The following is a 27,261-nucleotide window of genomic DNA, read 5'->3' as shown; positions in this document are numbered from 1 at the left end:
AGACTGTATACAAATTGTATACAAACAGACACTGTGTCAAAAATAGGACAAAATGTCTCATTCCATTTTCATCTTAATGACAACTATACTATTACTGGCTTTTTTTTTTTTTGGTAATTATATTTTTTCAGTAGTACAGTTTTATTCATTTTAAGTTATCCATTATGTCTAGCCCTGGTTTTGGTAGTAACCTGCATTTTATCAAGTGTAAGAATTCATTTTATGCTTTTTTTTTCTTTCTTCTGCTCCTTTGAGTTTAATTAGCTCTTCTTTTACTAGTCACTTTAAGATGGAACCATAGCTCACTGATTTTAGATCTTTGTCTTTTTATAATAAAAATGTTTAGTACTATAAATTTCCCTCTAAACATCTCTTTAGCTACATACCACAAATGTTAATGTATTTTATTTTTATCTTTACATGCATCAAAATATTTCTAAAGTTTTCATGTGATTTCATTCTGTCCCCCTGGTTATTTATTTATTTTTAAAATGTGTATTTGTTTGTTTATTTTCGGCTATGCTGAGTCTTCCGCTGTGTGGGCTTTACTCCAGTTGTCGCGTGTGGGTTTCTCTTTGCGGTGGCTTCTCTAGTTGCAAGCATGGGCTCTAGCGCGCTCAGGCTTCGGTTGTTTCGACATGTGGACTCGGTAGTTCTGGCTTTGGATTAAAATATTGTTCATTTGTTCAGCTTTGTTGAGAAATAATTGACATACAATTGTGTACAGTGTAACAACTGGATATCTGTTGCAAAATGACAACCAAAATAAAGTTAGTTAACATATCACCTCACACAATTACGAAGTTTGTGTTTGTGTGGCGAGAACTTTAAAGATCTATCTTCCTAACTTTCAAACATACGATATAGTATTACTAACTATAGTCACCATGCTGCCCATTACATCTAGAACTTACTCCTCTTGTAGCGATAAGTTTGTAACCCTTTGTCCGTCTTCATTCACCCCCGACCTCCCCCACCTGCCTCTGGCAACCTCCCACCCGCTTCCTATCAGTTTGGGTTTTTAGATTCCGCAGATGAGTGAGATCGTACAGTATTTGTCTTTCTTTGTCTGATTTATTTTACTCATCATGATGCCAGCAAGTTTCATCCATACTGTTGCAAATAGTAAGGTTGTATCTTTTAATAGCTGAATTTTATTTCGATGTGTGTGTGTATCACATCACATCACATTTTTCTTTGTCCATTCATCCATCAGTGGACACTAAGGTTGTTTCCGTGTCTTGACCATTCTAGATAATACTGCCATAAACATAGGGATGCAGATAACACTTCAATACAAGTGAGTTCATTTTCTATGAATATATATACACAGTAGAGGGATTGTTGTATCATATGACAGTTTTATTTTTAATTTTTTGAGAAACCTCCAAACGATTTTCCATATGGGTTATATCAATTTACATTCTCAGAAGTGTACAAAGATTTCCTTTTCTTCACATCCAGGCCTATATTTGCCTTTTGTAAAAATGTCTGTTCAGTTCTTATACCTATTTTTTAGTTGTGTTATTTGTCTTTTGACATCTTATGATCTGTTAACATATTTTAAATATTGACCTTTTATCAGTCACATCATTTGCAATTGTTTTCTCCCATATAGTAGGCTGTCTTTTCATTTTGTCAAAAGTATCCTTTGCTGTGCAGAAGCTTTTAACTTTATATGGCCCCATTTATTGTTTTAATTAATTTATTTATTTTGATTGGAGGCTAATTACTTTACAATATTGTAGTGGTTTTTGCCATACATTGACATGAATCAGCCATGGGTATACATGTGTCCCCTGTCCCGAATCCCCAACTCACCTCCCACCCCATCCCATCCCTCAGGGTCATCCCAGTGCACCAGCCCTGCTGTCTCGTGCATGGAACGTGGCCTGGTGATCTGTTTCACATATGATAATATACATATTTCAATGTTATTCTCTCAAATCATCCTACCCTCACCTTCTTCCAGAGTCCAAAAGTCTGTTTTTATCTCTGTGTCTCTTTTGCTGTCTTGCATATACGCTCATCATTACCATCTTTCTAAATTCCATATATATGCATTAATATACCGGAGAAGGCAATGGCAAGCCACTCCAGTACTATTGCCTAGAAAATCCCATGGATTGAGGATCCTGGTAGTCTGCAGTCTGTGGGGTCGCTAAGGGTCGGACACGACTGAGCAACTTCACTTTCACTTTTCACTTTCACACATTGGAGAAGGAAATGGCAACCCACTCCAGTGATCTTGCCTGGAGAATCCCAGGGACGGGGGAGCCTGGTGGGCTTCCGTCTATGGGATCTGGGATCACACAGAGTCGGACACAACTGAAGTGACTTGGCAGCAGCAGCAGCATTAATATACTGAATTGGTGTTTTCCTTTCTGACTTACTTCACTCTGTATAAGAGGCTCCAGTTTCATCCACCTCATTAGAACTGATTCAAAAGCTTTCTTTTTAATGGCTAATATTCCATTGTGTATATGGACTGAACTGAACTGAACTGAACTGAACCATAGCTTTCTTATCCGTCTGCTGATGGACATCTAGGTTGCTTCCATGTCCTAGCTATTATAAACAGTGTTGTGATGAACATTGGAGTACATGTGTTTCTTCCACTTCTGGTTTCCTCGGTGTGTATACCCAGCAGTGGGATTGCTGGGTCGTATGGCAGTTCTATTTCCAGTTTTTTAAGGAATCTCCACACGGTTCTCCATAGTGGTTGTACTAGTTTACATTCCCACCAACAGTGTAAGAGGGTTCCCTTTTCTCTACGTCCTCTCCAGCATTTATTGTTTGTAGACTTTTTGTTTTGTTTTGTTTTAATTTAATTTTTTTTAAAATTTTTATTGGAGGCTTATTATTTTATAATATTATATTGGTTGGTTTTGCCATACACTGACATGAATCCACCCTGGGTGTACATTGTTTGTAGACTTTTTGATAGCAGCCATTCTGACCAGCGTGAGATGGTACCTCATTGTGGTTTTGATCTGCATTTCTCTGATAATGAGTGATGTTGAACATCTTTTCATGTGTTTGTTAGTATATGGCCCCATTTATTTTTACTTTTGTTACCTTTGCCTTAGGATACAGATCCAAAAACATATTACTGTGATTTATATCAAAGAATGTACTGCCTATTTTTTCTAGGAGTTTTATGACTTCCAGTCTTATATTTAGGTCTTTCATCTGAGATTATTTTTGTGTGTGGTTTGAGAAGTGGCACTAATTTCATTCTTTTTACATGAACTGAACAGTTTTCTGAACACCACAAACCAAATTCAAAAGCAATACATTAAAAGGAATATATCCCATCACCAAGTGGGATTTATCTGAGGGATACAAGGATGGTTCAATAACTTTATATCTTGTATGGTTGGTATATCATAAACCAATGTGGTAATACATTAAAAAATTGAAGAATAAAAATCATACGATCATCTCAATAGATGCAGAAAAACATTTTGACAAAATTCAGCATCATTCAGTGAATTCAGTATCATTCAACATACTCTTCAAAAGATAAAATCTCTTCAAAAAGTGGATAAAGAGGGAACATAATTCAACATACTAACTCTATATGATAAGCATGCAGCTAATATCTTAGTGGTGAAAAGCTGAAAGCATTTCCTCTTATTGGGTTATGATTATTATTTATTTTTGATAGTAAATTATATGAATTTCTTCTATATTTTATATATTTCAGATATGTAGTTTGCAAATATATTCTCCCATTCCCTAGCTTGCCTTTTCATTTAGTTGGTCATTTGTTTTACTGTGCAGAAGCTTCTTAATTTGATGTAATCCTGCTTGTTTGTTTTTAGTTTTGTTGCTTGTATTTTTGTCATCAGTTTTACCAGAAATTATTTGGTGTCAGAAATTATTACCAATACCCCTGTCAATAAGTTTTTCCCCTGTGTTCCTTCAAACATTTAATTGTTTAAGATCTTGATGAAAGTGAAAGAGGAGAGTGAAAATGTTGGCTTAAAACTCACCATTCAGAAAACGAAGATCATGGCATCCAGTCCCATCACTTCATGGCAAATAGATGGGGAAACAGTGGAAACAGTGACAGACTTTATTTGGTGGGGCTCCAGAATCACTGCAGATGGTGACTGCAGCCATGAAATTAAAATATACTTGCTCCTTGAAAGAAAAGCTATGACCAACCTAAACAGCATATTAAAAAGCAGAGACATCACTTTAGCAACAAAGGTCCATCTAGTCAAAGCTATGGTTTTTCCAGTAGTCATGTATGGATGTGAGAGTTGGACTATAAAGAAAGCTGAGCACTGAAGAATTAATACTTTTGAACTGTGGTATTGGAGAAGACTCTTGAGAGTCCCTTGGACAGCAAGGAGATCAAACCAGTCAATCCTAAAGGAAATCAGTCCTGAATATTCATTGGAAGGACTGATGGCTGAAGTTGAAACTCGAATACTTTGGCCACCTGATGTGAAGAGCTAACTCACTGGAAAAGACCGTGATGCTGAGAAAGATTGAAGGCAGTAGGAGAAATGGATGACAGAAGATGAGATGCTTGGATGGCATCACTGACACGATGGACATGAATTTGAGTAGGCTCCGGGAGTTGGTGATGGATAAGGAGGCCTGACGTGCTCCAGCCCATGGGGTTGCAGAGTCAGATATGACTGAGTGACTGAACTGAAGGTCCTGGAGTCAAGTCTTTGATTTCTTGAGAGTTAATTTTGGACGTAGTATGAGATAGGGTGCAATTCCATTCTTTTACATGTGAATATCCAGTCTTCCCAACACTGTGTATTGAAGAGACTGTCTTTTCCTCTTTGAGTATTCTGGCTTCCACGAATTGAGTTATAGTCAGGGCTTCCCAGGTAGCTCAGCTGGTAAAGAATCTGCCTGCAATGCAGTAGACCTGGGTTCAATTCCTGGGTTGGGAAGATCTCCTGGAGAAGGGAACAGCTACCCACTCCTGGAGAAGGGAACAGCTACCCACTCCAGTATTCTGGCCTGGAGAATTCCAAGGACTGTATAGACCATGGGGTCCCAAAGAGTGGGACATGACTGAGCAACTTTCATTTTCCAACAGTTTACCTTTGCTTTCAATTTATCTCATTTGTTCTTTCCTCCTTTCTTTACTTTCTTTTCAGTTCAGTACTTTTTTATGATTCCATTTTTTTCTCCTGTAGTGGCACACTAGCCTTACTTGTCTCTTTGACTTTAGTTACTTTCTTAAAGACTTTTTTCCCAAGTTGCAATCCTTGAACTAACATAACCTGGAAACTTGTTGGAAAAACAAATTCTTTGAGCTGTATCCAAGATCTGCTGAATAAGAGCATCTAGGAATAGGGCCTTGCTATCTGTGGTCTGTGAAATATCTTAGGTGATGCTGATGAAGTTGAGATTGGAGAAGCATATCTGTAGCTTTATATTGTATAGCATTAGCTTATCACAGTGTATTTCAAACTTATCATCCCACCTCATGTGGATAGTCCACATCCCATCACTCTACATCTCTTTGGCTTTTGTTCTTATTCATCTTTCTTCTACAATACTATAAATGCCATAATTTATTACTAATTTTGTTTTAAATATCAATTATATTTTAAAGAGACTAAAAATTTGACAAAATATTCATTATACATATTTACAGATTCACCATTTTGTTGTACTTCATAGCTTTGGGTAATTTACGTTTCTTTTTTTTTTTCCAGGTGCATATAAATTGTTTTATTTCATAATATATTTATTCTAAAATGTCATACTTACAATGGTTTTTTATTACAATTCAGTTTTTTAATTTATTTTTATTGGAGTGTAATTGATTTACAATGTTGTGTTACTTTCTGCTATAGTTTTACTATTCTATCTGATTTCTGATGAATTCCATTTATATACCTTAAAGGGCTGGTTCACTGGTGATAAATTCCCTCACCTTCTGTTAGAAAAGTTTGTATTCTATCTTTAATTTTGAAAGTTACAATATTTTTGTTTGGTATAAAGTTTGCTTGAGATAGAATCAGTTCACTTCAGTTCAGTCGCTCAGTCGTGTCCGACTCTTTGCAACCCCATGAATCACAGCACGCCAGGCCTCCCTGTCTATCACAAACTCCCAGGATTCACTCAAACTCATGTCCATCGAGTCGGTGATGCCATCCAGCCATCTCATTCTCTATCGTCCCCGTCTCCTCCTGCCCCCAATCCCTCCCAGCATCAGAGTCTTTTCCAGTGAGTCAGTTCTTCACATGAGGTGGCCAAAGTATTGGAATTTCAGCTTTAGCATCAGTCCTTCCAGTGAACACCCAGGACTGATCTCCTTTAGAATGGACTGGTTGGATCTCCTTGCAGTCCAAGGGACTCTCAAGAGTCTTCTCCAACACCAGAGTTCAAAAGCATCAATTCTTCGGTGATCAGCTTTCTTCACAGTCCAACTCTCACATCCATACATGACCACTGGAAAAACCATAGCCTTGACTAGACAGACCTTTGTTGGCAAAGTAATGTCTCTGGTTTTTAATATGCTATCTAGGTTGGTCATAACTTTCCTTCCAAGGAGTAAGCATCTTTTAATTTCATGGCTGCAATGAGCATCCGCATAGTTGACCTTATTTGATCTTTCAGCACTTTGAAGATTTCACTTCATTGCCTCTGACTTACACAGTTTGTGACAAGAAGTCTATCCTTCATCTCCTTCACCTTCTACTTATTATTTGTAAATGTGTCTCCACCCCTGCCCCTGCCAGCTGCTTTTGTGTTGTTCTCTTTGTAGCTGATTTTCAGAGTTTTGTTTGTCGCCTATAATGTTATGTGTATGTGCATGTGTGTGTGTGGATATCCTCTTTAGGGTTCATTAGATCATTGGATTTGTTTGTTTTATTAAACTTGCAAAAATGTTGGCAATTAGTTATTCATTTTTTTCATTTCCTTTCTGTCTTACTTATCTTGAGACCATGATTACACATATGAAAGATTGCCTGGTATTGTCTGTTTTGACCTTGAGGCTCCATTTCTTTTCTGCCCAATTTTTGTTCTTTCTGTGCATCCGTTTGGATAGATTCCACTGCTGTGTCTTCAAGTTTGCTTCTCTTTTCTTCTTCAGTGCCTATTCTTCTGTTAACCCATTAGTTAACCCGTAGTATATTTATCATTTTAAATTCGCATTTAATCTCTAGCATTTCCACTTAGGCCTTTAAAAAATCTTTTGCCTTTCTCATCAAACTGATGCTCAACCTTAAACATATGAAGCATGTTTCTCGTCACTGTTTCAATGACCGTATTTGGTAATTCCATTATTTCTGTCATTTTTGTCCTGATCATTTTTGACTGATCTTTTTTTCTTTATTAGTTTGCTAGGCCTTCCATAATAAAATTCCACAGGATTGATGGATTAAATAAGTTTACTTTCTCACCATTCTTAGCACTGAAATTTCAGGTGATAGCAGGAAACAGTGACAGACTTTATTTTCTTGAGCTCCAGAATCACTGCAGACAAGAAATTAAAAGATGCTTGCTCCTTGAAAGTAAAGCTATGAGAAACATAGCGTATTAAAAAGCGGAGACATTGCTTTGCCAACAAAGGTCCGTATAGTTAAAGCTATGGTTTTTGCAGTAGTCATGTATGGATGTGAGAGCTGGACTGTAAAGAAGGCTGAACACCAAAGAATTGATGCTTTTGAACTGTGGTGTTGGAGGAGACTCTTGGGAATCCTTTGGACAGCAAGGAGATCAAACCAGTCAATTGTAAAGGAAATCAGTCCCTAATATTCATTGGAAGGACTGATACTGAAGCTGAAGCTTCAATATTTTGGCCTCCCAGTGCAAAGAGCTGACTCATTGGAAAAGACCCTGATGCTGGGAAAAATTGAGGGCAGGAAGAGAAGGGGACGACAGAGGATGAGATGGTTGGATGGCATCATTGACTCAATGGACATGAGTTTGGGCAGGCTGCAGGAGATGGTGAGGGACAGGGAAGCCTGGCATGCTGCAATACATGAAGTCCCAAAGAGTCTGACATCACTAAGCAACTGAACAACAAAAACAAGGGTTGATTTCCTCTGAGACCCTCCTTGCATTGCAGAAGACCACCCTCTTGCTGTCTATTCACATGGTCATTCTTTTACCTGTGTATGTGCATCTCTAGTGTATCTTTAATGCCTTCTCTCATAAGGACCCTACTCAAATTGCAATAAGGTTCACCCAAATAACATCATTCTAGCTTAATTATGTCTTTAAAGGTCCTACGTCCCAATATAGCCACATTCTGGGGTACTGAGGATAGAGTTTCAACCTGTGAATTTGGGGGAAGGGGCAAGATTCAACCCCTAACACTTTTAGTTACAATTCATAATTTCTTGCTATTCCTGATAATTTTTTGATTTGGGTGGAATGACTCACAAACTGGAATCAGGATTGCAGGGAGAAATATCAACAACCTTAGAATGCAGATGATATCACTCTAACGGCAGACAGCAAAGAGGAACTAAACAGCCTCTTGATAAATGTGAAAGAGGAGAGTGAAAGAGCTGGCTTAAAACTCAACATTCAAAAAATGAAGATCATGGCCTCCAGTCACTTCACTTCATGGCCTCCAGTCACATCACTTCATGGCAAATAGGTGGGGGAAAATTAGACAATGACAGATTTTATTTTCTTGGGCTCCAGAATCACCGCAGATGGTGACTGCAGCCAAGAAATTAAAAGACACTTGCTTCTTAGAAGAAAAGCAATGGCAAACCTAAACAGTGTATTAAAAAGCAAAGACATTACTTTGCCTACAAAGGTCCATACAGTCAAAGCTATATTTTTTTCCAGTATGTATGGATGTGAGATCTGAACAATAATAAGAAGCAGAGCAGCGAAGAATTTATGCCTTCAAACTGTGGTGCTGGAGAAGACTCTTGAGAGTCCCTTGACTAGCAAGGAGATCAAACCACTCAGTCCTAAAGGATACCAACCCTGAATAGTCATTGGAAGGACTGTTGCTGAAGTTGAAGCTCCAAAACTTTGGCCACATGATGCAAAGAGCCAGCTCACTGGAGAAGACCCTGATGCTAGGAAAGATTGAAACAAAGAGGAGAAGGGGGCAAGAATGGATGAGATGGTTCGATGTCATCACTGACTCAATGGACATGAGTTTGAACAAACTGCGAGATAGTGAAGGACAGGGAAGCCTGGTATGCTGCAGTCAATGGGGTCACAAAGAGCAGGACACAACTGAGGGACTCAATGACAACAATAATTTTGTACTTCTAGATATCTAATCCCAAAATGTATTTATTCTTTTCAATACTGTTGCACTTGTTTCTGGCATACAGTTTTGTTACTTGGGTTTAGTTTGATCTTTCCAGAGCTTGCTTTGAAGCTATGTTAGTAATGACAGGAAGATCCCCTGGAGAAGGAAATGGCAACCCACTCCAGTACTCTTGCCTGGTAAATCCAATGGACAGAGGAGCATGATGGACCACAGTCCATTGGGTTGCAAAGAGTTGGATGCAACTGAGCACACTTGCACACACAGTATGAGTCCAGAGCACCCTCCAGTCTAAAGCTAAAAGTAAGGTGAGTAAGTGAAGTCGCTCAGTCATGTCCAAGTCTTTGCGACCCCGTGGAGTGTAGCCTACCAGCCTGCTCCATCCATGGGATTCTGCAGGCAAGAACACTGCAGTGGGTTCCATTTCCTTCTCCGGGGAATCTTCCCGACCCAGGGATCAAACCTGGGGCTTCCACATTGCAGGCAGACAGTTTACCCTCTGAGCCACCAGAGAAGCTCAGTTTAAGGCTAATTTTAGCAAATCCTGCCTACTGTTTGCAAGTAAGGTAATACCTTTTAAAGTCTCCTATCCATTGCCAATATATTATATGTAGGTATTTCCATTTTAGCTTGTGGTAATATGAATTGTTGATAACCTTGTATAAACTCAGAATTTTTTGGCCTGCTTCTTCCTAGTAGTTCTTTACCCAGCTTCCCAAGGAGATTAGCACTCAGCCAAAGACTTGAAGATGCTTCCCTGCAGATCTCCAGAGCGTCTTTCTTTTGATATTGCCTCTCTCCATATAGCTGCTTTAGTCTTAATGAACTCCATTCCTTTCTCTTTAACGCAGCAAGACCACCAGTCTCTGGATGAGTTTCCCTCTTATGAGCTTCAGCTCACTTTTTTAATCGTTTGTTGCATTATTTTTAAATTTTCTTTTTAATTGGAGGATAACAGGTGGTGGTGGTGTCTGCTGTACATCAGTGCGAATCAGTCATAATTATGGATATATCCTCCCACTCCTGAGCTCCCCGCTTCGTCCCCTCCTGTGCTTCATCTTTTAAATCGCCTTCAGGCAACAAGTAGAGACAATTTTTGTGCTCCCTTTAATTTTTTCATCTTTCTTAGGGATGAACAGTTCTGTGCTGCCTATTGGCCAGTATCTGGAAATAATAGTTTTATATATTCTTTGTTTTGTCCTATTTTTTAAAGGCAAGAGGGTAAATCTGGTCCCTATTACTCTATCATGGATGCAAGTAGAAATTTATTTTGTGGTTCTTTGTTCCATTTTTCAAGGTTAAAACTTTTCAATAAACCTATATTTTCAGTATTTATTATAAATTTAGGTACCCGTTTTAATGAATTATCTTTCTGTTCAGCAACAATTATTCTCAGATAATGAATACATACTGTATTTATCCAAGCTTTGATTAGAATTGTTAATCATTTTTATATCCTAGGAAGAATTCTATACAAATCAACAAACTTTGAAGGAAATCAATGTGAAATAGTAGTCATTTCATGGAATGTATTTATTCTATTTGTTAGGAATATGTATCATTTGTCTACTGAAATGTTACTGAATAATAAAACCTGCTGGCATAAAACGTATCCAGATTAATATTTTTATTGTTTTAATGTGGACATAAAGTAGTCACTTAAAATTATTCTTCCAAATTGGTAATAACTTCCTTGTCTTTTGTCTTATTCACCACGTCTGGTGAAAATCTGTGAGGTCTTTAGAGAAAAAAAAGTCTGTAAAGCATCTAGTATGAGAAGAACTGATATGGTCCAGGGTGGATGGGAATCTGTTCATATGTCACATGTGAGGCAGTTGACAACTATCAGTTACTGCTCTTGACTTGATTTCTGCCCTCATCAATGACATGCAGACTGATCAGTCTCTCTCTGATAATTAACAAATATGTGTTATATTTTTTGAATTATCTTGATTTCTAGCATAAAAAACATGAGGTAAATAAAATATCTTCTCTTACATTTGGTAATACAGTGGTTGGAAAATTATTTGTATACAAAGATGTATACATCAAGAAATTATCTTTATTAACACTTTAAACACACTACTGAAAAAATACTTCTTGTCATGTTCTGCCTAATTTTCCATCTGATTTTCCATTTTCTCTCTTTGTCTTTCCAGGAAAACAGTTGGTGTTTTTTGCTGTGGACCCAATTCGATTTCTAAGACTCTTCATAAGCTGAGTAATCGAAACAATTCCTATGGGACAAGATTTGAGTACAATAAAGAATCTTTCAGTTGAAAACCTCTGAGATGAACAAGGACTCTAAAGAAGGAATGAGTGCAATTTCTAAGGCTTTGAAATGCAGCTGAATCAAACAGCTGTGTCATGCCAAACAGTAGCAAGGTTTTCTTATTTATGATTATTTAAAATGGAAATGCAGAGAGAATGTGGCAGGATGACAGGTCTCATTACACATTTAATCTGGAAACCAAAGAGGCCCTGAAGGATATCTGATGTGATTATTCACTTTTCACTGCTCAGATTAAAAGAAAACTATTATGTGCACACTGTTGATTTTTATGGCAGATTCAAGAACTTCCTAGTAAGGAGTTGCACTTGCTCATTGTGAGGCTGATAGCCTTGGTTCTCTTTTAAATTGTTTTTGGTTGAACAAATGCAAGATTGAACAAAATTAAAAATGCATTGAAACTCAGATTACATTTTCTACATGAGTATAAATAGAAGCATTGATTTAGAAAAGCTTGAGGCCAATATACTAGGTGTCTGAAAATACAGCACAGGATTCTGAGTTGATACGGGTACTTCGTGTTGCTTGCTCACTACTGACGCTAATACCTCTACTTGATATTTGTAGGCTTTATGCTCAATGAACCTTTTGCAGATGCTGATATAATATCTATTGATTTTTTTTATATTTTTCTTTCATCTTTGTTCCTTTGTCTAAGGAAATCTGCCCTCCCTTGGCGTGTGTTAGACACGATGATTTAATCACTCCTTTCCATTCCCAATTTATTTATCACTATTGCATCTTAATGAGGAAATATCATTATGTAAATTATAAAGGGACATACAGACTGATAATTTTTTTTTCCTTTTTCAGGATTTTGACTTCCATTATTATTTCCATTTTTCCCAGTGTAGTTTATCTTTAGGTTTTAATCTCTTAGTCTGCATTTTGAAGACCAAAAGGTGTTGTGTCTGCCAGTGGTCACTGATATAAATTCTTTCTCTTTTTTCACACATTGGTTTATGATGGAGACAAAGTGTGGTCACTTCCTTGAATAGGAAACCTGTATTTTACTCTTTATACAAGAGGAAATACTTAATCAGTTATGGAAATTTAAGTTCTGAATCAAGAATATTAGCGTTGCACTATCTGGCATTCTGGGTCTTGATAAAGAATTACTGAGTTTAAAGTCACTGTAGGGATTGTGCTCGTGATCCTATCAGCTTATGCTCCCTGCCCATTATATTCTCAGCTCAGAAAATATATTTCACTACCTTAAGAATTAAGGCATTTTTACAATTTAGGGTTTTCTTTTGTAGACTTGCTATCAAATATAACACATTGCTGAAATCAGCAACATAGCTTGTCTTGCCTTTGTTAAAATTTTGCATGATATAACATAACATGATAGATTCTACTGTCATCTTTTTGCTCTGACTCACCAATAGCAATCAAGCATGCTAAACCATCTAGCATTAAATGCCCACAAACATATTACAGCTATTTCTTGCTCTCCTTGGAACGCTTTCTTATTCTCTCTGGAAGGAAAGTGAGTCAGAAAAAGATATGGGAAATGTGCAATGTTCCTGCAGATTTAGCTCTGAAGGCATATGTAATAACCAGTACATCTTGACAACACTTTCTAAAATAAAAATAATTTTCATAAAAACACATAACAGGAGAAAACTGGTAAAAATAAATGAGTTAGTACAGGCTTATATGCAATATTCTTTAATAATTATAATTTATTTATGTGATTCTGCTAATAAACCTCATTTCAGTAAAACTGGCGGAAGAAGAAGAGTGATCTTTCCAAGTAGGACTGCTATACTAGATGAAACTCTTTGCCTATTTTATTTAAATTCCAGTGGATGTTCAAACACTGAGTGTTCAGTTCAGCCGCTCAGTCATGTCCGACTCTCTGCGACCCCATGAATCACAGCACGCCAAGCCTCCCTGTCTCTCACCAACTCCCGGAGTTCACTCAAACTCATGTCCATAGACTTGGCAATGCCATCCAGCCATCTCATTCTCTGTCGTCCCCGTCTCCTCCAGCCCCCAATCCCTCCCAGCATCAGAGTCTTTTCCAGTGAGTCAACTCTTCGCATGAGGTGGCCAAAGTATTGCAGTTTCAGCTTTAGCATCAGTCCTTCCAATGAACACCCAGGATTGATCTCATTTAGAATGGACTGGTTTGATCTCCTTGCAGTACAAGTGACTCTCAAGAGTCTTCTCCAGCACCACAGTTCAAAAGCATCAATTCTTCAGCGATCAGCTTTCTTCATAGTCCAACCCTCACATCGATACATGACCACGGGAAAAACCATAGCTTTGACTAGACGGACCTTTGTTGGCAAAGTAATGTCTTTGGTTTTTAATATACTATCTAGGTTGGTCATAACTTTCCTTCTGAGGAGTAAGCGTCTTTTAATTTCAAGGCTGCAGTCAGCATCCACAGTGATTTTGGAGCCCAAAAAATAAAGTCTGACGCTGTCTCCACTGTTTTTCCATCTATTTCATGAAGTGATGGGACCAGATGCCATGATCTTTGTTTTCTGAATGTTGAGCTTCAAGCCAACCTTTTCACTCTCCTCTTTCACTTTCATCAGGAGGCTTTTGAGTTCCTCTTCACTTTCTGCCATAAGGGTGGTGTCATCTGCATATCTGAGGTTATTGATATTTCTCCCAGCAATCTTGATTCCAGCTCGTGCTTCTTCCAGCCCGGCGTTCCTCATGATGTACTCTGCATAGAAGTTAAATAAGCAGGGTGACAATATACAGCCTTGACATTTACTATTTGGAACCAGTTTGTTGTTCCATGTACAGTTCTGACTGTTGCTTCCTGACCTGCATACAGGTTTCTCAAGAGGCAGGTCAGGTGGTCTGGGATTCCCATCTCTTTCAGAATTTTCCACAGTTTATTGTGATCCACACAGTCAAAGGCTTTGGCATAGTCAATGAAGCAGAAATAGATGTTTTTCTGGAACTCTCTTGCTTTCTGCATGATCCAGCGGATGTTGGCAATTTGATCTCTGGTGCCTCTGCCTTTTCTAAAACCTGCTTGAACGTCCGGAAGTTCACGGTTCACATATTGCTGAAGCCTGGCTTGGAGAATTTTGAGCATGACTTTACTAGCTTGTGAGATGAGTGCAACTGTGCGGTAGTTTGAGCATTCTTTGGCATTGCCTTTCTTTGGGATTGGAATGAAGACTGACCTTTTCCAGTCCTGTGGCCACTGCTGAGTCTTCCAAATTTGCTGGCATATTGAGTGCAGCACTTTCACAACATCATCTTTCAGGATTTGAAATAGCTCAATTGGAATTCCATCACCTCCACTAGCTTTGTTCATAGTGATGCTTTCTAAGGCTAATTTTTGCTTCTATAAGTAGGAATGAAACTAGGACTTCATCTTGTGTGTATAAGAGCTTTGTTTTGTTTTGAGGAATTCTTTCTCTGGGGCTAATTCTTATCAGACTGATCTTTAAAAAGTAATTTTAATGGCAATAAATGTTAAAATTGAAATGGTATCCTTGAAATCTCTGTAAGCTTACTTTAGGTTTGCAAAAGATAAAGCAGGCAGAGTTTTTTCACAAGATGGCACAAATGAGTGTGCAGCAGTGTAACCTTAGGCATTTCGGTTCTGAGGCTGTTAATGTCCCTGGCTCATGGTGTGACTACGGAAAATTGCTCTTTACTCTGGGATGAAGGTTTCTCATTTGGACCAGATCTGTAGTTTTTAGTCTTTTTAGTAATGTATATTTTTGAGAACTTGATTAAAATGAATATTATGACACACCTACAAAATATTACATTTAGTTTTGGTGGGCCCACAGTCTCCCAAAGCAATGGCTCCTTTTTGAGAACCTCTGAACAAAATAAGGTCTTCCCAGGGGTTCAGTGTGTTAGGAATCCACCTGCAATGCAGGGAACACAGCAGACACAGAAGACATGACTTTGATCCCTGGGTCAGGAAGATCCCCTGGAGGAGATCATGGCAACCCAGTCCAGTATTCTCAGCTGGAGAATGCCACGAAAGAGGAGCCTGGCGGGCTACAGTCCCCAGGGTAGCAGAAAGTCAGACATGACTGAGCTTCTGAGCACACACGCACAAACAGAAGAATTGTCTTTATAGTTTTGTGGGTTTTTTTAATCGATACCTTTCAGTTCTCTGATTTTTTGGAGGAAACTATCAATTTTCTTACAGGATTTTTCTGAGAAATGAACTATGTAGACAAAGGAAAGGAAATTCTCTTTATATTCCCCCAGACCAAGAATCCAATGGAATTTTCCATTCAATTTTTAATCTTTTTTGGATCTCCTGTTTTGTGTAAGGGAATGCTCTGATTTTTATGTATCAATTTTTTTACAATACTAAACTCACTCACACAGACCCCACTCACATACATTTAGAGCTTGCTGCTTTTGTCTTTTGGCGTGTTTTTTCATTTTGTCTTTATTTGTCTTTTTAAATTCAAATTAAAGTTCAGATGATTGATAGTTTTTTGTTTTGTTTTGTTTTTAATTTAGTGACTTTAAACACCGCGCAGGCATTGTGATAGTATAAACGTTTAAAACAAAGAAATAAAGCAGTGTAAACAAAGCATAGGCTGAATTGATTTAATCAATGTATCCATGTTACTCATAATCCCCCAAATCAGAGTTTGTTTGAAGCATTAACAGCAGGTAATGGATTTAAATTATAAGTCATCATTAAAGAGACTTGCTGGAAGCAAATGGGCCAGGATTGTCATCAATAGATCAAGTTGGTGATAAAGAATACTTATTACATTAATAAGAAAAAAATTTAAGTAAAAAAATGTGTTTCTTTTCTTTAAGGATGGTAAACTCAGTGATTTTTCTAAACACCCCATGAGACACATTTTAAAGTGCTTCTCCGATACGCAGATTCCTTTTCTTATGTTATCCAGGATACTTTAATGTATTATAGAAACATAAAGTGATGAGATGGTTGGATGGCATCACTGATTCAATGGACATGAGTTTGAGCAAACTCTGGGAGAGAGTGAAGGACAGGGAAGCCTGGCGTGCTGCAGCTCATGAGGTCACAAAGAGTCAGACACAACTGAGCAACTGAACAACAAAGCGCTGAAGTTGGAACTACTCTGATTGTGCAGGTGAAGAATCTGAGGCCCAAAGGGAGATGAAAACTTGCTTCAAGTCATCCATTGAGTTTGTGACAGACTAGACTTTAGCAATCTCTGCTAATGAAAGGGGCTTTCCCCCTTCCTGTGACAAATACATCTAATAAGTCACATCTGTTGGCTTGAACCTCCCCATAAACTCTATTTAGTGCTAGATGGAAAATAATGTATGAGTGTTAATTCCACATTCCGTTCCGTTCCGTTCCGTCGCTCAGTCGTGTACAACTCTTTGCGACCCCGTGGACTGTAGCCTACCAGGCCTCTCCGTCCATGGGATTCTCCAGGCAAGAATACTGGAGTGGGTTACCATTTCCTTCTCCAGGGGATCTTCCCTACCCAGGGATCGAACCCGGGTCTCCCGCATTGGAGGTAGACGCTTTAACCTCTGAGCCACCAGGGAAGCCCTAATTCCACATTCAGATACAGAAAATCAGTCTTTTCCCCTGTGTTTCTTTTAATTTCTTACTCAGTCTTATATGTTTTGCTGATTAGAATTTATTTCCAGAGAGCAGTTTTAAAATATGTCAGTTGTGGTAAAGGAATTATGTTTTCCAGGAGTTTGTAATGGAGAAATACGTAGCAGTATAGTTTCTAGGAAATGCTAATGTTGTAATTTTACATTTAGAGTCATAGACCAAAGTCATAACTTCAACAGCTTTCTAACCACCCAGGGAAATGTTGATATTAAAACAAATGACTTTGGTTCTCTGTTCACATGACCATAACACACTTCTTGTTCAGGAGAAGAGAGTCAGCTTTTTGTAAACTCCTGAGACAGGAAATAAATGACATCAAACATAATGAGATGGACATTTAGTTCTACTACCACAGAACGAGAACTCTTTTTCCTTCTGCCTAAATCTCCCCTCCATTACCCCAACTCCTTTATTTCATTCTGTAGTATTCTCAAAGGACAGAGTTGAAAAGCTAGCTAGATGAGGTTTTCCAAAGGAATAAAGCAGACTTTCAGTACTTAGCAAACAAATGTCTAGCGAGGGAAAACAGAAAAAAGGTCATGTGAATCATTTAAAATTAGTAGAGTTAGGCAGCATTGTTTTAGACCAAACACCAGTAATGTTTTTGAAGCTAATACACAGAATTTTTATTTTCTCCTATACAAAAGTTTGGGTTTCTCTTACCGTCTTATTTGGGTTTCTCTTACCTTGGTCATGGAATATCTCTTCACAGCTGCTGTACCTTACCTTGGACGAGGGGTATCTCCTCAAGGCCACCCCTCCTGACCTTGAATGTGGAGAGGCTCCTCTCAGCCCTCCTGTGCCCGCGCAGCCACCGCCTCTTGGACATGGGACAGCTCCTCTCGGCCACCGCCCTGACCTTGGTCGTGGGGCAGCTCCTCTCGGCCACGCAAACCCAAATAGGACGGTAGGTATTGGGAGGGGGCATTAGAGGGCAGAAACACTGAAATCATAATCACAAAAAACTAGTTGATCTGATCATATGGACCAGAGCCCTGTCTAACTCAATGAAACTAAGCCATGCCATGTGGGGTCACCCAAGACCGGCGGGTCATGGTGGAGAGGTCTGACAGAATGTGGTCCACTGGAGAAGGGAATGGCAAACCACTTCAGTATACTTGCCTTGAGAACCCCATGAACAGTATCAAAAGGCAAAATGATAGGATAATGAATGAGGAATTCCTCAGGTTGGTAAGTGCCCAGTATGCTACTGGAGATCAGTGGAGAAATAACTCCAGAAAGAATGAAGGGATGGAGCCAAAGCGAAACAAATACCCAGTTGTGGATGTGACTGGTGATAGAAGCAAGGTCCGATGCTGCAAAGAGCAATATTGAATAGGAACCTGGAATGTTAGGTCCATGAATCAAGGCAAATTGGAAGTGGTCAAACAGGAGATGACAAGAGTGAACGTCGACATTCTAGGAATCAGTGAACTAAAATGGACTGGAATGGGTGAATTTAACTCAGATGACCATTATATCTACTACTGTGGGCAGGAATCCCTTAGAAGAAATGGAGTAGCCATAATGGTCAACAAAAGAGTCCGAAATGCAGTACTTGGACTCAATCATAAAAATGACAGAATGATTTCTGTTTGTTTCCAAGGAAAATGATTCAATATTACAGTAATCCAAGTCTATTCCCCAACCAGTAATGCTGAAGAAGCCGAAGTTGAACAGTTCCATGAAGACCTACAAGACCTTTTAGAATTAACACCCAAAAAAGATGTCCTTTTCATTATAGGGGATTGGAATGCAAACGTAGGAAGTCAAGAAACACCTGGAGTAACAGGCAAATTTGGCCTTGGAGCACAGAATGAAGTAGGGCAAAAGCTAATAGAGTTTTGCCAAGAGAACGCACTGGTCAGAGCAAACACCCTCTTCCAACAACACAAGAGAAGACTCTACACGTGGACATCCTCGGATGGTCAACACCGAAATCAGATTGATTATATTCTTTGCAGCCAAAGATGGAGAAGTTCTATACAGTTAGCAAAAACAAGACCAGGAGCTGACTGTGGCTCAGATCATGAACTCCTTATTGCCAAATTCAGACTGAAATTGAAGAAAGTAGGGAAAACCACTAGACCATTCAGATATGACCTAAATCAAATCCCTTATGATTATACAGTAGAAGTGAGAAATAGATTTAAGGGACTAGATCTGATAGAGTGCCTGATGAACTCTGGACGGAGGTTCGTGACATTGTACAGGAGACAGAGACCAAGACCATCCCCATGGAAAAGAAATGCAAAAAAGCAAAATGGCTGTCTGAGGAGGCCTTACAAATAGCTGTGAAAAGAAGAGAAGCGAAAAGCAAAGGAGAAAAGGAAAGATATAAGCATCTGAATGCAGAGTTCCAAAGAATAGCAAGGAGAAATAAGAAAGCCTTCCTCAGCAATCAATGCAAAGAAATAGAGGAAAACAACAGAATAGGAAAAATAAGAGATCTTTTCAAGAAAATTAGAGATATCAAGGGAACATTTTATGCAAAGATGGGCTCGATAACGGACAGAAATGGTATGGATCTGACAGAAGCAGAAGATATTAAGAAGAGGTGGCAAGAATACACAGAAGAACTGTACAAAAAAGATCTTCACGACGAAGATAATCACGATGTCCTGATCACTCACCTGGAACCACACATCTTGGAATGTGAAGTCAAGTGGGCCTTAGAGAGCATCACTACGAACAAAGCTAGTGGAGGTGATGGAATTCCAATTGAGCTATTTCAAATCCTGAAAGATGATACTGTGAAAGTGCTGCACTCAATATGCCAGCAAATTTGGAAAACTCAACAATGGCCACAGGACTGGAAAAGGTCAGTCTTCATTCCAATCCCAAAGAAAGGCAATGCCGAAGAATGCTCAAACTACCGCACGATTGCACTCATCTCACACGCTAGTAAAGTCATGCTCAAAATTCTCCAAGCCAGGCAATATGTGAACCGTGAACTTCCAGATGTTCAAGCAGGTTTTAGAAAAGGAAGAGGCACCAGAGATCAAATTGCCAACATCTGCTGGATCATGGAGAAAGCAAGAGAGTTCCAGAAAAACATCTATTTCTGCTTCATTGACTATGCCAAAGCCTTTGACTGTGTGGATCACAATAAACTGTGGAACATTCTGAAAGATATGAGAATACCAGACCACCTGACCTGCCTCTTGAGAAACCTGTATGCAGGTCAGGAAGCAAGAGTTAGAACTGGACATGGAACAACAGACTGGTTCCAAATAGAAAAAGGAGTACGTCAAGGTTGTATATTGTCACCCTGCTTATTTAACTTCTATGCAGAGTACATCATGAGGAACGCTGGACTGGATGAAGCACAAGCTGGAATCAAGATTGCCGGGAGAAATATCAATAACCTCAGATATGCAGATATACCACCCTTATGGCAGAAAGTGAAGAGAAACTAAAAAGCCTTTGCCAACAAAGGTCCGTCTAGTCAAGGCTATGGTTTTTCCCGTGATCATGTATGAATGTGAGAGTTGGGCTGTGAAGAAAGCTGATCACTGAAGAATTGATGCTTTTGAACTGTGGTGCTGGAGAAGACTCTTGAGAGTCCCTTGGACTGCAAGGAGATCCAACCAGTCCATTCTAAAGGAGATCAATCCTAGGTGTTCATTGGAAGGACTGATGCTAAAGCTGAAACTCCAATACTCGTCAACCTCATGCGACGAGTTGACTCACTGGAAAAGAGTCTGATGCTAGGAGGGATTGGGGGTGGGAGGAGAAGGGGATGACAGAGAATGAGATGGCTGGATGGCATCACCGACTTGATGGACATGAGTTTGAGTGAACTCCGGGAGTTGGATGGACAGGGAGGCCTGGCGTGCTGTGATTCATGGGGTCACAGAGAGTCGGACACGACTGAGCGACTGAACTGAACTGAACTGAACTGATACAAAAGTTTGACGTTCTTGTGTATAGAATCTAAAAATAGATTTTTATTGTATTTCACACTGGTGCAAAATCCCCAGTAGTCTTAATGCAGAGTCTTAATACTGTAACTTTAGAATTGGTAAGGGCAGGAAATGCCTCATAGGAGCAAAACTGGAAGAGAGAAAAAGGGAATCAAAGAAAGAAAACTGTTTAACAGATCAGGACATGTTAATGCTCTTTTTTTCATAGAATAAATGCTCAAATGTGTGGTAAAACTAGCTATTATTCTGGTTTGGAAAAATGTAAAGGATGTTGTGTTTGGTTCATCTTTAGGAATCCTCTCATTTTCATTGTTAACTTGAATTTTTGTAGAATGTTTACTTTTGATCAGAATTCTATTTGGCTTCTATAAGAATTAGAGCTTTGATGAGCTGCCGGTTGACCTGGAGACAACCCGGATATTTCGATGAGGACCAGCACCACATAAATGCTTTCGTATATGTGGCTATAAAGGGAGGCTGCCACGCACTGCTTCAGCTGCCCTCGCTGCACACAGACATTCTGTCACTGCACGGTCATATTTCTCAGCGCTTATCCTTCTACCCAGAGAGTGAAATCTTCCTAAAAACGCAGATGCTGAGAAAGACATTCTGCTGTATCAACAGCGTATCTGTTCACCTACATCAGCACATTCATCTAAAGATAGTTACCATTTTAGGATAACTGTAAAATTCATTTTAGTGGGGAGAAATATCCCCAAAGCATAATATGGGAGGAAAGCTTGCCTATTGTATGTATACATCACAGTATATATATATATATATATATATACACACACAAGCACAATTCTCTCAGTCGTGTCCCACTCTTTGTGATCCCATGGACTGTAGCCCGCCAGGCTCCTCTGTCCATGGGGATTCACCAGTCAAGAATACTAAAGCGCCAGTCCAGGTTCAATGCATGATACAGGATGCTCAGGGCTGGTGTACTGGGATGAACCAGAAGGATGGGATGGGGAGGGAGGTGGGAGGGGGGTTCAAGATGGGGAACACATGTACACCTGGGGGGAATTCATGTCAATGTATGTCAAAACCAATACAATAGTGTAAAGTAATTACCCTCCAATTAAAATAAATAAATAAAAAATAAAAGGATTATTTTAAGAAAATAAAAGAATACTAAAGAGGATTGCCATGCCCTCTTCTGGGGGATCTTCCTGACTCGGATCTAACCCGTGTTTCTTAAGTCTCCTGCATTGGCAGCTGGGTTCTTTACCACTAGCATCACATCACCTGGGAAGCTGAGCCTTAAGGAAGGCAGAATACTTTATGACACACGTACTGGAACCTGACCTGGCTTGCACGCCAGGCTCAGTGATTAGATGTGCTACACAGTTTAAGCTGCAAACCCTCAGAGACTATCCAGTTCAGGAAAATACCAGCTCTTGAGTCAGCTTGGCATTGTGAATCACATACCCGGGTACCCACTAGGTACAGTGATATTCTTATTCAAAGGTGGCCAATATTTGCTCACCAGATGGCATTAAGAGAAAAGTGTCTTTATGATCCTGTTCTTTTCATTAAAATTTAAGTTCAGATTTGGGGAAAGTAAACATCACTTTAAAAAGTGGGACTAACTGGCAGCAGTTCTGTTCTTCCCTGAGAGTGTGCTAGTTTTATCATTTTATTCAGCCACCTCCAGTGTTTAGAGTGAACAGGATCCTGGGTTAGAAATCAGAAGACTTGTAGCCTTTGGCCTTGAAAAGTATCCGACCACGTGCATAGAAATAGAAATACTATCTTCCTCTGCTAAACTCACAAGGACGCACTACGGCCAGCACGCAGAGGAGAGGAGGAGAGGGTGGTGAAGAACTGGGCAAATCTTCCTTAATAGGTGTCTTGCTAGTACAGTCAAAACACTTCTCTATGTAAAAACACAGGCTTTTCTGAGTCACAGCCGTTGTTGACTCAAAGAATTTATATTTTCTGGGCAAGTAGAAAAGTACCCACAAGCAAATCGGCACCACTCTCTCTCCTGAGAGTTGTATAAACAAAGCCACCTTTTTGTCCTGTATAACTGCCTTCTGAATTCCTCTTGAGTATTTTAGATCAGGCACAATGTGACTGGAGATAGCTGGATTTATCTGTGAGAGTTGAACTAGGAATTGTTGGAGGGTGATACAAGTTACCTGCTTATTTAAGGTTTGATGGAGAAAAATCAGGTGCTTTTGAGACATCCTAGAGAATTAAAACAAGGCCTTAATCTTAGAACTAGAAATAATTCTAAAAAAGCTTTGTAGGAGTAGTTATACAAAGCACCTGCATTGTAGCTATTTTTTCCTGGATGGAAATAAAATTATCTTTTTTCTTACTCTTAACAAAGACACTGTATTATATATTTTCATCAAAGCTTTGTAGATATTTGTATTTAAATTATGTGTATGCATATGTATGTGAGAATATTTTTATGATGGATTTAAGGAAAAACTGCCTATATGAAATGACATTCTACAATAATGTGTAATGATACTTTTCAACTTTCATTAATAAGCATTCAATAGTGGCAGGTTCCCAATTGGAGAAAACATAGTTCACTTATCACAATATGAGATGCTCAGAATTCTAAGCACTTGATTTCTTGTTGAGCTAAATGGAAGTGTGATTTTATACGGTGCTGGAGAAGAAGCATTGTGTCAGATTCAATACTTAAAGAATTGGGAAAAAAGACACTTATTTATATATGTAAGTTTATTGTTGTAGAATTATGGTACATTGTAGAAAACCTTCATTGTTTTGCTAAACAAATAAAGGTTGGGTAAATATTTTTAAAATTCCTTTCATTATAAACAAATTTCATGCCTTTGGTAGTAATAATTAAGAATTTTTTTCAGGATTTTGAGTATGTTAGTGTTTTTTCATCCTATGAAAGACCAAATGATCACACTAGTTTTACTTGTGAAGATATTAAGCGAGTGATATTTAAGAAATTTTTTTTTGAAAAGATTTTGAATGTAGTATAATTCCAAGCTTCTCACCACTCTTGTAACTTTCAGTTCAGCAGGATGTATAATTGGGAATTGTGGAATTCTAGTCTCTAAACTAACTGTGCTGGGTTTGGGGTTTGGATTTTATTTTTGGTTTCTTTGTGTTTTGGCATTATTCTGCAAGCTAATAGTTATGCTCATTAAAACACTGAAATATTTATATAATTTTAAGACGCAAAGCTATGCATATTTCTCTTCAGAAAAATTAATAAAATATAATATGTTCATTAAGAATTCTAATAATGAGTTTTCATACTTAATTATTGACAAATTTCCATTTGCCTAAACATTGACTATACTGTAAATATTTACACCCATACAGAAAGTTCTGCTTAAAGAATTTGGTTTATTTTCCCCAATATGTCATCATCTCCATTTTTTGAAATTTATGCATTACATGAAATAAAGTGTTAGGTAGTTAGAATAGGGAAAACGAGTCCAAAATGGCAGTGGCTAAAAGACAAGGAAGGGAAAAGCACACGGGAATAGAACAAAAGAAGGTCAAAGAAAGGTCCAAGGACCGGAGTAAGGACTTCAGGAAGAACAGCACTCCTGGCTGAGCCCAGTTTGCATAGGGCAGGCCCAGGGGAAAGAAAACATATGAAAGGAGGAGCCAAGCACTCTGGCTCTTTCTCTCTCTCTCTACCCTCTCCCCCTGCTCCCCCTCCCTGTGCACTCTGGTGCTCTCCTCCACTTTCTTCTCTTCTTCGAGGATGGATTCTCCCACTATCTTCTAAATAAAGCAGAGCTGTAACATTGATTTGTCTAAGTGCTATGACATGGTTTGTTCAAGACCCGAGAGCTGTGTTGTGCAGAGGGCTTTAATGTCCATCGCCCCAAATCATTGTTGTGATGAGACAAGAACCAAGAAACATACACTCGCCTGACAAAAGAATAATAGGATAATAGCTCACAGGTATGTCAGACATTTACATAGGTGGAATATGAGCAGTTTGCTTTGTTGTAGACACCAGTGTTCCAGTACCATTTGAAAACTAACTGTGTGATTTCCCCATTTGCAAAATGCAGACCAGAATTTTCTCTTAAGATTTATTCCATCTTGTGTTTCTGTGCTGGCTGTGAACCTGTCATTTTAGAGTGGACAGAATTAGTAAAAATGCTTCAGTATACATGATTACGGTCATGTTTAGGTTCTAAGGCATGCAAAATTGGAAAACCTTCTTGCTTCAGGATAAAAAATATTTGCTTCAGAGTAAAGGACTTTCTGGTGGCTCGGTGGTAAAGAATCCGCCTGTCCGTGGAGGTGAGAGTTCAATCGCTGGGTCAGGAAGATCTGGAGAAGGAAATGGCCACCCACTCCAGTATTCTTGCCTGGAAGATCCCATGGACAGAAGAGCCTGGTGGGCTACAGTCCATGGGGTCGCAAAGAGTGGGACATGACTCAGCAACTAAACAACAATGACAACAACAAAAGACGTTATGCTGTCTGCATCTCTAAATGTATGCTCTTGATGTTCCATTGTTATTCATTGTTTTCTTTCATCTAAAAGTCATTCGTCGATCAAATCAGCTGCCACAGTGCCCTCATTTATAGAGCTTTAGGAGTAGCGACTTGTTTGTAGGGTTTAAGCAGGTTACTTCACTACATGGAACTGCATTTTTCTCAATCAATTCCTACCACTTTATAATCCGTCAAGGGATTTATTTTCAGGGTATCTGCCTTCCTGAGAGGGTGTCTTGCCTCATGTGTTTTGCCAAGTGGTCAAGCATTCTATAATGAGCATTCCAATAGGTCAAGTTCAGACGCATTTAAAAAGCAAGATTAGCCATTATGTGCTTGCATTCCCCATGTGCATTATTTGCTTTGTATCACAATGGGGTCATGAGTGCATGTTTTAATAGCATTCGTGTTGTAAAATTACTCATCAGCAGCGGCCAGAAAAAACACAAAAGATAATTGGAAAAAAATACTTTGGGAGGGTGTGCAAATCAAGGAGACTTTGATGCAAACCTCAATTCTGAAGATTAAAAGTTCCTTTAAAATGACTTTCCTCATTCATATTGATTACCTTGCTGTCAGGAATGTGTTTGCCAGAGCTCAAAAATATGAAAATGTATGACAATAAAAGTTTCTCATCAGGCTTTTTATTAGGCAATGAAATATACAAGAAATCTTTTTAAGTGGCTTGTGTTGCAGAGACCCTGTTTGCAGCTTGGTGGTAAATATGTCATCTACTGGGAGATATAAGCCAATATCCAAACCTGTTTTTGCATCTCAGATATAGACCCCATGGTATTGTATAAATAATATTTTTTACTTACAATGACTATTAATTGTGACAGATTTCCAAGTCACCTGATATACATTTTGACAAGATGATTTCTGAAATTTAATTCCAGGTTTGTGCTGAAAGAAGACTTCTATAGGAGGTATTGATTATTAGGCAAATTTAGACTTCAAGTTTTTAGAATAGCTCTCTGTCTTGGGTTTCTTTTGATTCCCTGGTGGCTCAAATGATAAAGAATCTGCCTGCAGTGCAGGAGACCTGGGTTCAATCCCTGAGTCCGGCAAATCCCCTGGAGAAGGGAATGGCAATCCACTCCAGCATTCTTGCTTGAAGGATTCATGAACAGAGGAACCTGGCAGCCTATAATCCATGGGTTCCCAAAGAGTCAGACACCAATGAATGACTAACACTTTCACTTTTGGGTTTCTTTTATGGTGGTGGTGAGAAATGGTTAGTTATTTATTTAAATCTGTAATAGGATACTTGGGGGGAAATGCATTTTCATCTCCCAAAGCAGATGAAAAAAATAACATTTCTAGCAATGTTCTACAACTGTGTAGCTTCTGTTAAGCTTTGCCTTTCGAGTAGTTGCTTGTACCATTTAACACCTGTTAGTAACAGGAAGTTTATCCAAAATTACATAAGCTGGCAGATGAGCCCTGGGAGCCACGACCATACTCTGAAGTTGAACTGTGACTACAATTTCTCTTCTCAGTTGTCTAATAAATATAAAGTCCATTCCTCACTGCTGGTGCCAGCCGGCAAAGAGAACAGGTCCGGACTGCAACGACGTAGAACCCTGAGAAAAGAATTAAGGAGTAAAGAATGGGGTCGAGAGGACTGAATGCTCGTGAGGCAAATCAGGGACTTTCTTGAAAAGGGCCAGGGTTTTTATGCCAAGTGAGACAGGGAACAGGGTACATAAAAATACCAAGTCATTTACCAGGTTAGTTATTGCATCTATAGAAGATTACAAAGGCTTGT

The 27,261-nt window shown here is 38.8% G+C and overlaps 1 protein-coding gene across 3 annotated transcripts in view; it reads left to right on the top strand.

The window, feature by feature from the left end:
• The window catches only part of NOX4 (NADPH oxidase 4), a 198,727-nt gene extending 181,683 nt beyond the window's left edge, over positions 1-17,044 (top strand). For all 3 annotated transcript variants that reach the window (XM_055416177.2, XM_055416176.2, XM_055416179.2), the window contains one exon: positions 11,392-17,044. In XM_055416177.2, the coding sequence (XP_055272152.2) occupies positions 11,392-11,512 (121 nt within the window). In that variant the 3' untranslated portion in view covers positions 11,513-17,044. The remainder of the gene's footprint in view (positions 1-11,391) is intronic.
• The last annotated feature ends 10,217 nt before the right edge of the window (positions 17,045-27,261 follow it).

The sequence above is a fragment of the Moschus berezovskii genome, chromosome 25 (assembly GCF_049115385.1).
Source record: "Moschus berezovskii isolate FMDL1 chromosome 25, NW_MosBer_1.0, whole genome shotgun sequence".
Lineage (NCBI taxonomy): Eukaryota > Metazoa > Chordata > Mammalia > Artiodactyla > Moschidae > Moschus > Moschus berezovskii.
The sequence above is the reverse complement of the archived record's forward strand: the minus strand, read 5'-3'. Positions and strand labels throughout refer to the sequence as shown.